Below are 16,462 nucleotides of genomic sequence, written 5' to 3'. Positions count from 1 at the left end.
GTTTGTGCAGGGCCCAGGCTCAAATCTTCAGCCATGTGACTTACAGGAAGGGGAAGAAGACCCCCTCCCACTCCCTGTCTCTCTCTCTCTCTCTCTCCCTCTCTCTCTCCATCTCTCTCTGTCGCTCTCTGAGAGGACTCTTTTTCCAGGAAAGGGGCCCGGTGGACAGGCGCATTCAGGGGCCTGCACTGGGGAGAGCCTGGCTCATTGAGAAAAACAACAACACTGAGGGGAGGTGGGAAGACTCTCCCTCCTTGCATAAGAGTTGAGAGAGAGAGAGAGAGACAGAGAGAGACAGAAAGAGAGGGAGAGAGAGAAACAGAGAGAGAGAGAAAGAGAGAAATAGAGTGAGAGAGAGCGAGAGAGAGAGACAGAAAGAGAGGGAGAGAGAGAGAGAGAAACAGAGAGAGAAAGAGAGAGAGAAACAGAAAGAGAGGGAGAGAGAGAGAGAGAAACAGAAAGAGAGGGAAGGAGAGAGAGAAACAGAAAGAGAGGGAGAGAGAAACAGAGAGAGAGAGAAAGAAAGAGAGAAACAGAGTGAGTGTGTGTGTGAGAGAGAGAGAGAGAGAGAGAGAGAGAGAGAGAGAAGGAACTCACAAGCCTTTTACCCACTGCCACCAGGCTGAAAACCCGTCTGTCTACTCTTCACACAGCGCCACACCCTAGAGTGAAGCTCAGTGAATTTCATCAGCTGAACCTGTGAGATTTTTAGACAGGACAGTGAAAAGTAACACTGTGTGTACAGGTTTCATTAAAAAAGGAAACATAAAAAAAGTGAAAGAAGTGAAAATAGTGTCATGCATTAGCAGAGCATCCATATGCAGGAATGTATTTATTGCATGTCTAAGCGTCGCTGCTGTGAATGAAGCTTGTTTTTATATCTTGGTGGGGACTAAATGTCCTGACATGGACACTGTGGGGACATTTGGCCTGTTCCCATGAGGAAAACTTTTTTTTTTCGGAAATAAAGACATGTTTGCTTTTGGTTACTGAGATTAAGGTTATGTTTAGATTTAGGATTAGGCACAGCATTAGTTAGCTGCATTAATAATTATGTCAACTGAAGATCCTCACGGTGATATTAAAAAGAAAAAGACAATAAAACCGTCTCGTGAGTGCGCGAGCGCGTGCACATACACATCTGTGACACTTGGGCGCCACCCTGTGGCATTAAACAGGAACGTAGTTTATAGGGCGTCAAATCCACGCCATAAGTATCGTACTCGTAATAAAATATCGTACTCGTTAAATAAAAAATCGTACTCGTAAAAGAAAATAAAACACGTGAATCCCAGGGATGCTAGTTTGTTCTTTCCAGCATGCTAGTGTTTGTTTATTATTCCAAAAATTACGCGTAGAGTTTTATGCAGATTAGGGGGCGGGATAAAAGTCCCCATTGGTCCACTGCTTCTCAACCGACTGCCCTTCTCTAGCCAATCAGTAAAGTGTTAGTGTTTGAACCTGTCTTAAGTGAGAAGATGGGCGATTACGCACTTCTACATGTAATCGATATCAATGTATACGTTAGTTAGATGCCTTAATTGTCCAAGGAATCAGGTGTAATATGTCTGAAATGGTTCTTAAATGTTCCAGTTTGTGTAGGTGTGGAGGACATTGCTTTCTTTCTAGAGGAGCAGAGTACTGGGGTTGTGCTTACAGAGACTGAGTGGACGCTGTGACCACAGGCACAGTTTAGGACACACACTGACCCAAACTCCACATCCTGAGACTTTGGAGGACATCTGTATTTATTAGTTTTAAACTATGTGCAGCAAATTGTGGAATAAACGTGTTTTAATTACATTTATGGCATCACTTTGCAATGCATTTAACCCTAAATCCTTCTGCACCTTTTGTAGTGGCATGCAATTCCACAATGATGTTGAAAGTCTAGAAATAAATTCTAATTTAAAGACTTATTTTGAGCTTGACTCTGACAAGAAGCCATTGTTATAATATGAATAAACAGCTCTCTCCCTCTCCCTCCCTCTCAGTAAAACAGTAACACGCACTGCTTAAATAAAACTTTATTTTCTTTCTTTCTTTTTTTCAACATAGGACAGAACTAGCAGTAACAGCCCTCGACACAGAATTATAAAAACTGCAGCAATAAAACTACTGCAATTGGCAGAAACAGAAGTGCAGAGTCAAATACTTTAAAAATATTATACAAAAAACAACAACTGTATTTTATATATCAAACAAGTACATCTTGTATAAGCAAGAACACTACTGTAATGGCAGCCCTGAACATTTAGACTAAAGCTTTTGTTATCTTTCCTAGTTTCTGGAACAGTGTTTATTCTTCTTTTTCCACAAGCAGTCTGCCTACTGAAAATATCGGGGAAAGAGCGAAAAATGTGATAAAGAGAAATGCAGCAGACTTTCATATACTCATATAAAACTGAATATCTAGCTTTTATTAACGGTCATCTTGAAAACATTGCATAGGGAATCTATGCTTCATTACAGCACCAGCATGGACATTTCCTGATCAGTGCCTGTGTCTGTCTCTGATCCTGCTGAACCTGACCTGAGCCTGTATCTGACTGACCTGAGCCTGTGGACGCAGTGATACAGGACTCTGGTTTAGAGTCTGGGTTAATACAGAGATAAGAGTAAACACAAAGTGAACTACATTACCTTAAAGCTATATATTTCATCATGATGAAACTGAACATGATTGTACAATGATACACTTGTCCAGTTCATTAAAATACTCTTTAGCATAATAACAGGAGGATTGACACAATACTACAATAGACACACATACACTACTCACAAAAAGTTAAGGATATTTGGCTTTTGGGTGAAATCTAAGGAAAATTTCACACTACAGTGATATTATATCATGAAAGTAGGGCAATTAATTAGAAGCATGCAATGGTGATTTCCTCATCTCAAACAATTTATTGAAACAAAAGCCAACAACAGTGGTGGTATACCACAACAAAAAATGTCAGTGTCTCAATAATTTGTCATGTGCCCTTGATCATCAATTACAGCTTGACAACGACATCTCATGCTTTTCACGAGTCGACGACTTGTCTGCTGAGGCATGGCATTCCACTCTTCTTGAAGGGCGGCCCTCAGGTCATTGAGGTTCTGGGGTGCAGGGTTATGAGCCTCTACATGGCGACTCAGCTGATCCCATAGGTTTTCTATGGGATTCAGGTCTGGAGAAATTGCAGGCCACTTCATTTGAGGTACCCCAGCCTCCAGCAGCCGTTCCCTAAAGATGCGACCTCGGTGAGCTGTAGCATTGTCGTACATGAAGATGAAATTAGGCCTGTGTTGTTCATGCAGGGGCACAATGACTGGATTAATGATGTTATTCAGGTAGTATTGACTTGTCACTGTACCATTCACAAGATGTAGGGCAGTTCTGTATTGAGTAGACACACCTGCCTAGACTATAACACCACCACCACCACCACCAAAGGCTCGTCTGGTGACAACAGTGGCTGATGCATAGCGCTCTCCTTAACGTCTTCAACATCGTTGGCGGCCATCATTTCTGCTCAATGTGAATCGACTTTCATCAGAGAACAGCACTGAGGCCCACTGGTCCCTCGTCCAGCGTAAATGGTCCCTAGCCTGATGGTGTGGTCAGGTACCCTTGCAGGTCGTCTAGCACGCATAACACGCTGATGTAAATGGTTTCGAATGGTCTGACATGACACTTGGGTGCCTCTCACCTCCCTTAAATGTGCCTGGAGTTGAGTGGCATTCATCATCCGGTTCCGCAGGGCACTGTTCACAATGAAGCGGTCATCAACTTGGGATGTGACCAAAGGACGTCCACTTCTATGCCTTTCTGTGACTCTTCCAGTCTCTCTGTATCTCTGTCGCAACCTGCTGGTGACACTCTGTGACACTCTAAGCTCAGTGGCCACTTCCCTCTGAGAACATCCTGTTTGAAGCCCCGCAAATGTGAGGTACTGTTGATCAATTGTTAGATGTCGTCTTGGTCTCAAAATGTGAACAGCATGATGAGGAGGACTGTTTAAATACCAATTCTAATCGAACCAGAAGATTTATTGGTCGATTCAAGGATCAAACACCAGTTGTGAATTTTGCTGTTAAGCATCTTGTTAGAGAACAGCAAGTTATGCAAAAACTACTGAAAACACTGAACAGTTGGACATGTGCATTCAAAAGTGTAGAGAAGGTCAAATTAAGTTCACCTGGAAAGGTTATAGTGCATTTTAGGTGCATCCTGAAATTTCACCCGAAAGCCGAATATCCTTAACTTTTGTGAGGAGTGTATAAGAAACCGTAAACGTATTAATTAAATCATCTCACTTGCTTAAGACAGGTTCAAACACTAACCGGCAGAGTCGCGCGTCACTGACGTTATTTACTGCTCGTCTAGAGGAGGGCAGTAGTTTGAGAAACAGTGGACCAATGGGGACTTTTATCCCGCCCCCTAATCTGCATAAAACTCACAAACTGCACAAACACTAGCATTCTGGAAAGAACAAACTAGCATCCTTGTGATTCACGTGTTTTATTTTTATTTATTTATTTATTTTTTTTACAAGTACGATATTTTATTTTACGCCATTTATTTTCTACTTACGCCATAAGTTTAAAGTGATTTTTGGAGTAGATTCACTGTAAATGAATAACATGGTAGACAAGACGAGCAAAACATTAAGGCTAATTCTAAATGATTATTTCATGCATTTCCGCTTTTATAGCTCTCATTTTATTTTGTTTTGCAGCGCGCACAACCCGGAAATAGTATGCATTGTGTGTGTGTATATATATATATATAGAGAGAGAGAGAGAGAGAGAGAGAGAGAGAGAGAGAATTTTTAATTATTGTGCAGGTCAAGCGTTTCATTGTTTCACATTCACTGATTTCACACTGACCAGCGGGCTGTATATTTGTTTATCATATCACGCTCGTATTTGAGCTGTGAAATTGACCAGGGTGTACAGATCTACCTCAAGTCTACTGGCCAATCGCCCCTCCCTCTTCACTCGCTCGGAACGATGACGTCACGGAAGCTGAAACGAAAGACTGATTCTTTGAGCACATGGACCATGACGTCACGTGCTTTCTGACGGTCTAACCAACATTGCTGCACATTGCAACAGAATCGTATCACAGTGCACCAAGCATTATGTCTTTTGTAAAAGAGATGTCTACACTCCAGACAAGAGATTCCAGAGGAAATAATATGAACACAGAACAGCAGTTCCTGTAAGTAATGCCAGCTTTTATCTGTGTGTAGTTTTTTGGTTAGGTTACAATTAACATTTATCACATAACATTTGTTTGCTCCCACAACTATAGACAAAATTGTTGTTGCACCTAACGGGTGTTTGCATCCAGTTTTTTTTTAAAGATACTGTTTAATTATGGCAATTGATTATAGACAATATTCTTTTTTATATAATCATACCTGCAGGGTAGTGATTATTTTTTATTTGGATAGTGTTTCTGAAAAAGTATTTTCGATGGTGTGAACTCTGACATGCTTTACCTTGCTGTGTTTACAGAACACCCATTCTTCCTACAGAGAAGAAGCAGACAAATCCATCAGCTCGGCTGTGGAGGGTGAAAACGGATGTCAGAAAACTGCAAGAAGATCTCAAGCTGCAGGAAAAGGTTAGGCAAAATAACCAGGAGACTCTTCTGCTGCGGAAGAAAAAAATGAAGGAAAATAAACAGCAGATGGAGGAGCGAATAAATTCCTGCAGATACCTGAAGGTATATATTCACATACATTTACTCATGAAGACATTTATAGAAACTTGCTTGAATGCTAACAGCGAGCTGTCACAATACAGTCTGCAGTGATAAACACACGGCAGATCGATTAAAGGGTGATACGTATCATTCTTGGTGTCACATCTGTTCAAATTATGAATGGAAATGTGGAGGACTTTATAGAGAAATGCAGTGATGTAATGTTTGAAAATGTTGTAAGTACTATTATGTGAAAGATAAACGCCAGTAAGGTTCAGAAACGTAAAACCAGTAACAGAGTCTTTGTGCTTTTTACCTCCCACCTCTGCAAGCGAGGTCGAAGTCAGTTGACGACCAAAAGAGCCAAAATCAAGAGTCCAACAGTGTCTCTAATAGACCTGGGATTTGACCTCACAACCTTCACTTAGTACAAAATGTAAACAACTGAGCTGTGCTTTTGAAATGGGATTAGAACATTTAATCTAATATAACTATGGCACTTTTTGTACACAGTGCATTAAGGAGAAAAAGATCAAGGATGAAATGCAAGCATGTTACAGCAAGAAGCAGAATGAGAAGGCGAGACAGTTCATCCAAACACTAGATAAAGAGATGGAGATACAGAGTGCTTTGGAGCAGCATCTGAAGCAACAAACTGAGACAAAGTGTGTTAATAGAGCATATATGAATGCAGTGGTCCAGAAAAGTAGCCAGGTTAGTTATAACTCATTAATATTATTGTGTGTTAATAGAAACACAAGTGTGGATGAAATGAGACCCTGTAAAACACACAATCAACCCCAAATCTTTACGCTCTTAGTTTCAGGACCTTCCACAGTTTCAGGGCATTCATGATGTGTTGAAATTCATCAACACACATAAGCAGGTACAGGAGAATCTGAAGTTAATCATAAAGGAGATGACTGTGGAGATGGAGAAACAAAAAGAAGAGCAGAGAAAAATTTGGGAAGAGCTCCAGCACAGGAAAGTGACTCTGTATACCAAGATCCAAAAGCTGACTTGTAAACTGGATAAGGTAGAAGCGAAGATCCAGCAAATGGTGAGAGTTTAAAGTGGAACTTTAAATTATGTTTGAATACTGGTTTTAACACACACTTTTAACATCTGCTTTAGTGTGCAAGTCATGAGTAGCCATGTGTGACACACAGGCGATGAGGGGAATTTTTACTAGCTTGCATACAAACTAGCAGAATACATCAATTGTCTAATGAAACATATTAGTTCATTCATTTCTTTCAAATTTGCTCACCTCCCAATTCCCATTTAGAACTAGAGAACATCTTTATTTGGTCTCTGACATTTTCGGTCCTGACTTCAGTCTATTTCTTCAGTTGGACTGATGTAACTGTGCAACAATTCACTGACAATATATTACTCTGTACAATATGTCCCTCTGTAACCAGGAGAATGAATATGCAGAAATGTTCCAGTTGGAGAATAAGACAACCAGTGAGATGTCTAAACTCATTATGAGCATCTCTACCTTGTCCTCGTTGGTCTGGGATAGGGATGACAACATCCAGAATGTGGCAACCACAGAGAGGACACTAGAGTTGCTGGATGAGGTATTGTAGAGAGCTTTAATCACTTGATTAGTAAGAAATGTCTTTATGTATGTACGGTGAATATAAAAAAGTCTACACACCCCTGTTAAAATGGCAGGTAAATCATCATGAATCATGTTTTCCATCTTTATTGTAAACTTGCAACCAATATTAATGTGAAAAACAATAAAAAAAAAAATAAAAATGTGTGTGCACCCTTCTATAATGGGAACAATCACATCAAACTCATGGTTAATACTTTTTCTTGTGTAGACTTTTTATGTCCATCCTAAGTGTTTTTTCCCTCTGCATTATTTGCTTTAGAAATGAATGAGTTAAAATTCAGCATTATATGAAATTTTTCAGTGGAGTTTTAATTATTTAAAGTGCTAAATGCACCTAGAGAAATAAGTGTAATACTATTAAGGAAACAGAGAGAGGGAGCTTAATAAATCAGACTGTATCAGAAATACTGTTGATTTATTTGTAATTTATCCCTATTAAAGGACATCTCTTCCCAACATAGTGTTGAGAGATGGTGGGACCAGTCGAGCAGAATACATAAAAACTAACGTTTTACAATCTTTTCATTCACAGATTAAGGACTTTGTCTGTTATGTGACGTCGGTGCATCAACCCAAGACGAATCCCTCGACACTCACCAATGGAAAATTCACACAAAAACACAAGGAAAGGCCAGCCTAAAAAAGGAGATAAAAAAGAAAGAAAGAAAGAAAGAAAGAAGATATATAGATGTTTATAGTACATTTCAGTTTATGGAATTTACAGCCTGTATAACAGTTTAAATTTACTGTCTCCTCAAAATAACTCAACACACATCCATTAATGTCTAAACTGTTGGCAACAAAAGTGAGTACACCCCTAAAGCCTCGTTCACACTACAGGATTTTAAGCCCGATTTGCAAATTAACGAGCTCGCCGACAGATCGGTCTGTGATCGTGGGAAAATCAGCGGGTGATCAGCGCTCGGCAATCTTTGTGTGAACTACTCAACGACGCATCACAGAGGCTCGCTGACACCTCGCAGACAAAATCCAGATATCTGGCATGTTAAATATCTGGGACGGTCGGCCGACTCGACATCACGTGGTGTCAATTGTAGCTACGACCTCCAGCCAATGAGAGAGTCAACAGGTTGAGGTCACCAGAAGAAAAGCAGCAGCAGCAGCAACATGGTTTCAAAAATAGTGTGGACACAACATTTATTTTAATAAATTAACATTTATTTAGTACGAGACTCCTGCCGACGTCCATTTTCAAAACAAACCTCTACCGAAAGTCTCGCGTCATTTCTGGATCCACCTGTTGCGTGCGTTTTCGTGACAAAACGTGGTTTGGGGACGGCGTTGAGTGACAAGAGTTGTCAGATCGTGTGGTGTGCGACCCCCTCTTGTGGATCATTCGTCGCGTAGTGTGAACACCACAAGGACAAAAAGACATACAGTGAAGTCATGTAGTCTGAACAGCAAAGCGATTTGCCGACGGTTAAAGTCTTGTAGTGTGACCAGGCCTTAAAGGCAGTGCTGGAAAATAATGGTGGCCACACAAAATATTGACACTTTGGGCCCAATTTGGACATTTCCACTTAAGGCCTGGTGGACCAACATTGCTGGCTGCACTACCAAGTTGGTGGTAGAAAGTTTCTGAACTTCTGCTTCTGACTCGAAACCATAGAGAAGGTATTTTAAAGGAAAGTTGCAAAAGGGAAAGGAGGTTAGAAAATCTTAAACATTTGAAGAAATTTATGCAGTAATAAGGAAGATAGGAGCTAAATCCTTGGGGAAAAGATGGTGTTGTGGTTCGAAAGGATTTGGGAAAGGAAATGGGACAGAAATGAAGTGTACTCATAAAAACAACAACAACAACAAATCCTAGCCGAGAAACAACAAATGCTGCTTCATGATAAATTCTACATACACCAACCAGGCAGAATATTGTTTGCTTCCCCTTTTGCTGCCAAAACAACTCTGACCCGTGGAGGCATGGACTCCACTAGATCCCTGAAGGTGTGCTGTGGTATCTGGCACCAAGATGTTAGCAGCAGATCCTTTAAATCCTGTATGTTATGAGGTGGGGCCTCCATGGATCTGACTTATTTGTCCAGCACACCCCACAGCTGCTAGATTGGATGGAGATCTGGGAAATTTTGGAGGCCTAGTCGACACCTCAAACTCGTTGTTGTGCTCATCTAAACATTCCTGAACCATTTTTGCTTTGTGCCACGGCACATTGTCCTGCTGAAAGAGGACACAGCCATCAGGGAATACCGTTTCTATGAAAGGGTGTACATGGTCTGGAATGTGTCAAAGTAACATCCACATGGATGGCAGGACCCAAGGTGTCCCAGCAGAACATTGCCCAAAACATGATACTGCCTCTACCGGCGTGCCTTCTTCCCATAGTGCATACTGGTGCCATGTGTTCCCCAGGTAAGCAACGCACATGCACCCGGTGATGTAAAAGAAAATGTGATTCCTCAGACCACCTTCACCTTCTTCCATTGCTCTGTGGTCCAGTTCTGATGCTCACATACCCATTGTTGGCGCTTTCGGCAGTGCACAGGGATCAACATGGGCACACTGAGTGGTCTGCAACTATGAAGCCCCATATGCAACAAACTGTGATGCACTGTGTATTCTGACGCCTTTCTATCAGAACCAGCATTCAATTCAATTCAATTCAATTTATTTTGTATAGCGCCTTTTACAATGAACATTATCTTAAAGCAGCTTTACAAAAGAAGAAAAACAGAGAAAGGGGAGGGGAAAAATAAATAAAAATAAAATAAATAAATAAATAAAAATAACTAAATAACTAGAAATAAGAGTAAATCATTAAATTTAATAATTAAACCATTTTATCCCTAATGAGCAAGCCTGTGGCGACGGTGGCAAGGAAAAACTCCCTGGGATGGAATAAGGAAGAAACCTTGAGAGGAACCAGGCTCAGAAGGGAACCCATCCTCATTTGGGTGACACTGAACAGTAAATAATGTAACTGTAACTGATTAATGTCCTTTCTACAACAGAAATCAATGGCCCATGAGGAACTATTAGGTCAGTGTAGTTTCTAAGGTCATTATAGACACTAATTCTTTGCTGTCACAAGCTGACAGATGTAATGGCAGATTTCTGACTGTATGAAAGTCCCCAAGTGGCTCTGTCCATGGCTGTCTCCTGGTCCACACAGATCCATCCACAGCATCAGTGGGCACCAACATTAACTAGCATTAACTTCTTCAGCAATTTGAGCAACAGCTTGTCTGTTGGATCAGACCACACAGGCCAGCCTTCACTCCCCACATGCATCAATGAGCCTTGACAACCCATGACACTGTCACAGTTTCACCACTGTTCCTTCCTTGGACCACTTTTAATAGATACTGACCACTGTAGATCAGGAACACCCCACAAGAGCTGCAGTTTTGGAGATGCTCTGATCCAGTCATCTAGCCATCACAAATTGGCCCTTCGTCAAACTCGCTCAGATCCTTACACTTGTCCATTTTTCCTTTGAGGACAAAATGTTCACTTGCTGCCTAATATATCCCACCCACTAACAGGTGCCATGATGAGGAGATAATCAGTCTTATTCACTATAATTCATTTGAGGATAACTCTTGGTACCATTACCATAAAAGCCTGAATAGTAAAGATTGTAAAATGCAGTACAAAATATTAGAAAAGTGATATAGCTTAAAAAGATTTTTTTTAAAACAAAAACAGAATGGAGGCAAAGGTTTAACTCAGTTTACACAGCATTGTTTAATGCATAAAAGCCCCAAGACATTCAGCAGCTGAAATAAAATTTGAATCAAACATTTCCACAAGACAAGGGCATCATACTGTACACACATAGCTTCTTCAGCTCATATCAGGCATGAGACGACAATAAATTAGCCGAGAAAGCATACTTTATAATAATGGAATCAAATACAATGCAAAGAAGAATTAGAGAACCTATTAAATATTACTGAAACAAAACCTGACAAATTTAAGAAAATATTCTTTATAGATAATAATATATATTTGAAATAATACATCAATACACCCCCATTTACTTCACATCAAATGGACTCCATCAAATTAAAGGTTGATACTTCAGTCTTGGAAAAAAAAATGAATCAGAAAATAATTCTAAAATAAATCTGTTGTTCTGCAGGTGATTCAGGGATCCTAGGATGAAAACTAATGCACACAAGATCCATGGGAGGCGATACAGACACTCACAGTACTGGTGCTGTTTCCAGAGCTGTTGAGCTGCTAATTCTATTAAGACCAGCTTTTTTTTCCCCAGTCAATAGAAAAAAAATAAAATCACCTAGAAATAAAACAGAAATCCTCACAAAGAACTCTAGGGATATGAAAGCGGTGGATGGATAAGCTACATCATAATAATCTCATCAATAACTACTCGTTTTTACATTGTGCAAACGTACACTGGCTGTGCGAGGGGGAATAAAGTACTTTGTCAAGAAAATGCACATAATGTATAAAATAAAACTAAACGTCTTGAGTGCAACAGCATGTTTTTGTTTTACATATACATACATACACCAGTGTTTCAGTTTGACTTTTTTTGGCATTACTGATATTTTCGTGTTTAAGCTCTCCAACTCTGGAAACAGCAGGTGTCCATAGGTCAAAAGCATCTTCTTGAGAAAAATCAAATGACTTTAGTTCAAAGTATTTTTCAAGAATCTTATTTACATTTTCATCTATTTTAAAGTCTCTATACAAAGAGGGACCAAAAGACTTGTCTATAGCTCAAAGCAATGATTTTTTTTTTTTCTCAGATATTAAATATTAATCATTATCGCACTTCAGGAAAAGCAGCTCGGACAGAAGGAAGATTCTGATGGCGTGTGAAAAAATATTAGAGGAATTCTGAATGCCTTACAGAGACATTAACACTGCTTCAAGCATCCACACACTCTCCAATGAGCCAATCAGATCCCTAGGAGGCAAATCCATATGCAATCTTAAGGGAGGTGTGGACTGTTATATCTGCCAGTTCAGCTGTTAAGATTAAGTTTTTTTCCCCTCTTTACAGAATTGAGGAGTACGTCTTAGAACTCCTCGTGTACGTTGCGGGCGTAGTCCATGAACTTGCTTCCGGTAAAGTATTCGCTGTATTTGAGGATCTCCTCCAGTTCCAAGTTGTGGTTCTGGTTCTCGTCAGCAACAGCGATCATCTGTTTGGCTTCGTTTAGAGCGTTGTACTCATTCATGGGGTCCATATATTCCTGTGGAAGAGAAAATGTGTGTTAGGGAAGCTGGTTGGAACAAAAATCCCCAGGAAGCTTAGACTTTTGGTGTGTGTGTGGATTGTTGGCAGACCTCGAGCTCATCCATGGTGACGATGCCGTTGTGGTTGGCATCGATGACCTCCTCAAACTCTTTCTTCCTCTCACGAACCCAGTCATCATCAATATCCTGACCCTGCTGGTTCTCCACCGTGCCCATGGGCAGAGAGATGAATTCGGACAGTGTCAGTTCTTTATCTCCATCTTGATCTGATAGAAAACAGTAGGTGAACAGAAAGGGATTACTTGCATATAAAAAAAATTCCATACCAGGATTAAATATGCAAATGAGTGTATGTGTACTTAAACATGCACTCCGTTACTACTGTGTGTATGTGATTCACCTCCTGCTGCAAACTGGCAGCCAATTAACTACTAATAAACTAGCTCACATTTGTCCCCATGATTTATTTCACACTAGTCAATATACACCAATCAGGCATGACCACCTGCCTAATATTGTGTTGGTCCTGCCAAAACAGCCCTGACCCTTTGAGTTATGGACTCCACTAGATATCTGAAGGTGTGCTGTGGTATCTGGCACCAGTTAGCAGCAGATCCTTTAAGTCCTGCAAGTTGCGAGGTGGGGCTTCCATGGGCCACACCTCACAACTTACAGGCCTTAAAGGATACTTCTGATATATACTGACCCCTGCAGACCGGAAACACCCCACAAGAGCTGCAGTTTTGGAGATGCTCTGATCCAGTGGTCTAGCCATCACAATATGGCCCTTGTTAAACTCACTTCGCATCCTTCTGCTTCCTCATTTTTCCTGCTTCTAACGCATCAACTTTGAGGACAAAATGTTCACTTACTGTCTAATATTTCCCACCCACTAACAGGTGCCATGATGAGGAGATAATCAGTCTTATTCACTTCACCAGTCACTACTCAATGTTATGGCTGATCTACACTGACATTTTTGAACACGACAATTGAAATATGTGAACCTGTGGTAGTACATTTCACCCAGATACTAACCTATTTTATCAAAAAGTGTCTTGAAACTAAAGTAAAAACGAAACACATTGTACTGTTATGCCCACCCAGGTCTCTGATGATTTCCTTGACCATGTATTTGAGCATTCCTCTGCTGTGCTCTGGATGAAGGAAGGAGAGAAACTCCTCCTCGTTCAGCAGCTGGTCTGCTGGAGGGTTATCGGCCTGGAACCAGCGATCCTTCAGGCTTTCCAAAATCTCCTGGGCTGTAAAAATACAAATCAATCCACCTTGATCATGCTGAACTTGTTGTTGATTATTATTATAATAATTATTATCATTATTATGCTCTGGAAATGCAGTTTAACGAAAAGTGAAAACTACACTACATTGTGAATTTGCAAGTATAAGTGATCTTTTCACTTACTCTCCTCATCCAGTTTAAGCTCCCCATTATTTTTTATCTTCTCAGCCACCTCCTTCTCATTGAAGCCTTTGCTGGCCAAAAACTTCACCCGGTACTCATCCCACGTCACGTGTCCTGAGAAACGAACAGTTTGATTGAGTAGTTAAATATAATACAAAACAACTGGGAGTATGAATATCTTTCCAAACATAGGAGAATATTGTAACAAGTAATATATTCAACATATCTGTAATAAATAATACCACTGTTGCTGTGCTTCTAGAAGAATCTCGGTAAATAAATTTCTTCATCTCTTTGTTAAAAGCTCATTTTCAAATTAGCATGACCCTTTTCATTTGAATAGCTAAATAACATGCAAATGAACAAATGCTGATTACAAAGGACAAAATGGAGGAGGGAATGATATGGAGGGAAATGATAAAATAGTGCATGTTAAGCCTTAACAATAGGAAAATAAATTGCTCTGACTTGATTTAAAAACGATGCAAGCTCACCATTTCCATCTGGATCTACAGCATGGAAATTAAGTTTGTTCTCTTTCACCGCCTCTTGGAAGTGCTCTTCTGTTTTCTGCATGATCCAGCGTTGAAGCTCTTTAGCACTGACACTTCTGTCCTTATTGAAATCCACTCTACCAAAAAAAGAAAAGAAAAGAAAAAGTTGACAAACATTTGGCAGTATTATAACCCACACACTGCATTAAAACAAAACAAAAAACAAACAAACAAACACCCTATGATGCAGAAAGAACTTCCTTGTCTGAAAATTCATCAGGAGTAACATACTTGCTAAATATTTCAATTAATTTCTTGCGGTTTTTCCTGGGCTCTGAGTCTTCATCAAACTCCTCCATCTCCTTTCCCAGAAACACTTCTTGATGGAAGTCCTTGTTCAGATGACCATCCATTTCCATTTTGACACCGTTTAAGTGGTCAGGGGGAAGGATCTCGTTTTCCTCCTTACCGTTTACATGTTTGTTTCTGTGGACTGATATGTTTGCGGGCCGTGTTTGGACATCCACGATGAAAATCACAAACAGGGCAAAGAACACTGCTCCATTGTGCCCTGTCCAAACTCCTCTTATACTGGACATGACTGCCAGCTTACACCTCAAATGCTGGAGACACTACAGGCAAAAAAAAACAAAACAAACCAATGTTAGTCATGTCAAACGTTCAAACTTTGATAACATAATGGCACAGAATGTAAGATCATATCACAGAAACATCTTGAAAATCTAGTCCTTCTCAGAGAGCGGAGGTTATTATAGCAGTAAAAGAGAGGGACTACACCATACATGGTCAGGTGTCCATATACTTTCGGCTATGTGTCTTTATGATATAACATTAATTTCCTTTATAAACTACACTAACTAAAGAATACGACATGAAACCACATTTGCAGTTTTCTCCTACATTCAGATCCAAGCATCTCTGCTTCTACATTACCACACGACATTTTACACGTTTATACCTATTTTTACATTTAAAATGTCCAATTATTCCTCTGATATAGTCCACACACATTATATTAAATACCTTAAATATAAAGAGTTGGACTTAACTAGTGACTATAATATACACTTTTTCCATTTGACATAAACATCATTGTATCACGCTTTAAAAGCAGTGCACTTTTACACTAGTAATAATTCTAACTTCCCTGACTAGGCTAGCTAACTTAGCTAGATTTTGTTTTAGCCTGCTATCTTCAAACAGCGTAAACTTAGAAATTATAGCTCCCTTAATATTTGTCCGGAGTAACAAAGTTAAAGGTTAACATACACCTAGTTAGAAAAATCACCTCAGGTCAATAATACTAACCAGCTATCTTTCTACCTATCTGGTCAACGCTAGCTCCCGTGCTCATTAGCACTGACCGGGATAACTTAGCAACTAGCTTCCCTAAATGGAAGGAGTGTGCGCGTGATAGAAAACGAATCACATACCGGGTCAATGGTTTCTTTAACGACGGAGCAGTAATGCAACACTGATAACGAAACCTCGTTATGACAGTCGGTCTTCCACTAATGTCGTTAATCACATCGCCTTATGAAGTTTCCAGAGCAGCTAGTTCCGGTTGACGTGGCCAGAGGAGGATTGGTTTAGACCAATGAATAACGCACTTCCTCCTGATTGCTAGAACGAGAATGGACGACTCCCAAATGCATCACTACTTCCTACATAACAACCCTTCGTCGACTATAACATAAGGACTTATAACCCTGCTTAAGAGGACTATATGTATAGAAGGGAGGGATTTGGGATGATCTATCTATCTATCTATCCCAGTCATATATGTCATTCATTTACTCATTTTCAGTAACTGCTTTATCTTGGTTTATCAGGGTGGAGGTGGATCCAGAGCCTAACAATAGACACAAGGTGGGAACACACCCTGAACATGACTCCAGTCTATCACAAAGCACAATAAACTATGGGAAGCCGAACACATCAAAAGAGGGACGAAACCTCTTTTGATAAAGGAAAAATAAACAATAAAT

The 16,462-nt window shown here is 40.1% G+C and overlaps 2 protein-coding genes across 2 annotated transcripts; one reads left to right on the top strand and one right to left on the bottom strand.

Annotated features, from left to right (window-relative positions):
* Nucleotides 1-4,819: 4,819 nt before the first annotated feature.
* LOC131366169 (golgin subfamily A member 6-like protein 24) lies at nt 4,820-10,156 on the top strand. Its single transcript, XM_058410402.1, has 6 exons — nt 4,820-5,212; nt 5,512-5,722; nt 6,215-6,415; nt 6,522-6,761; nt 7,126-7,287; nt 7,864-10,156. The coding sequence occupies exons 1-6, from the start codon at nt 5,133-5,135 to the stop codon at nt 7,969-7,971; spliced, it is 1,002 nt and encodes a 333-aa protein (XP_058266385.1). The 5' UTR covers nt 4,820-5,132; the 3' UTR covers nt 7,972-10,156.
* An 876-nt stretch (nt 10,157-11,032) lies between these two features.
* On the bottom strand, nt 11,033-16,066 carry sdf4 (stromal cell derived factor 4). Its single transcript, XM_058410401.1, has 7 exons — nt 15,908-16,066; nt 14,745-15,085; nt 14,454-14,590; nt 13,960-14,073; nt 13,640-13,798; nt 12,627-12,802; nt 11,033-12,532 (listed from the first exon to the last, which is right to left on the bottom strand). Exons 2-7 carry the CDS (start codon nt 15,050-15,052, stop codon nt 12,356-12,358), a joined length of 1,071 nt encoding a protein of 356 aa, XP_058266384.1. The 5' UTR covers nt 15,053-15,085; nt 15,908-16,066; the 3' UTR covers nt 11,033-12,355.
* Nucleotides 16,067-16,462: the final 396 nt, after the last annotated feature.

This window comes from Hemibagrus wyckioides, linkage group LG15 (genome assembly GCF_019097595.1).
Source record: "Hemibagrus wyckioides isolate EC202008001 linkage group LG15, SWU_Hwy_1.0, whole genome shotgun sequence".
In the NCBI taxonomy this organism is placed as follows: Eukaryota; Metazoa; Chordata; class Actinopteri; order Siluriformes; family Bagridae; genus Hemibagrus; species Hemibagrus wyckioides.
The sequence above is the reverse complement of the archived record's forward strand: the minus strand, read 5'-3'. Positions and strand labels throughout refer to the sequence as shown.

Bases quoted from the DNA above. Each gene is read 5' to 3' on its own strand.
- LOC131366169 (XM_058410402.1), top strand. From the start codon at position 5,133: ATGTCTTTTGTAAAAGAGATGTCTACACTCCAGACAAGAGATTCCAGA. The intron at 5,723-6,214 runs GTATATATTCAC...TTTTGTACACAG, and splicing joins ATTCCTGCAGATACCTGAAG to TGCATTAAGGAGAAAAAGAT. The intron at 6,762-7,125 runs GTGAGAGTTTAA...CTCTGTAACCAG, and splicing joins AAGCGAAGATCCAGCAAATG to GAGAATGAATATGCAGAAAT.
- sdf4 (XM_058410401.1), bottom strand. From the start codon at position 15,052: ATGTCCAGTATAAGAGGAGTTTGGACAGGGCACAATGGAGCAGTGTTC. The intron at 13,799-13,959 runs GTAAGTGAAAAG...GTATTTTTACAG, and splicing joins GCTTAAACTGGATGAGGAGA to CCCAGGAGATTTTGGAAAGC. The intron at 12,803-13,639 runs GTGGGCATAACA...GTTTTCTATCAG, and splicing joins GGAAATCATCAGAGACCTGG to ATCAAGATGGAGATAAAGAA.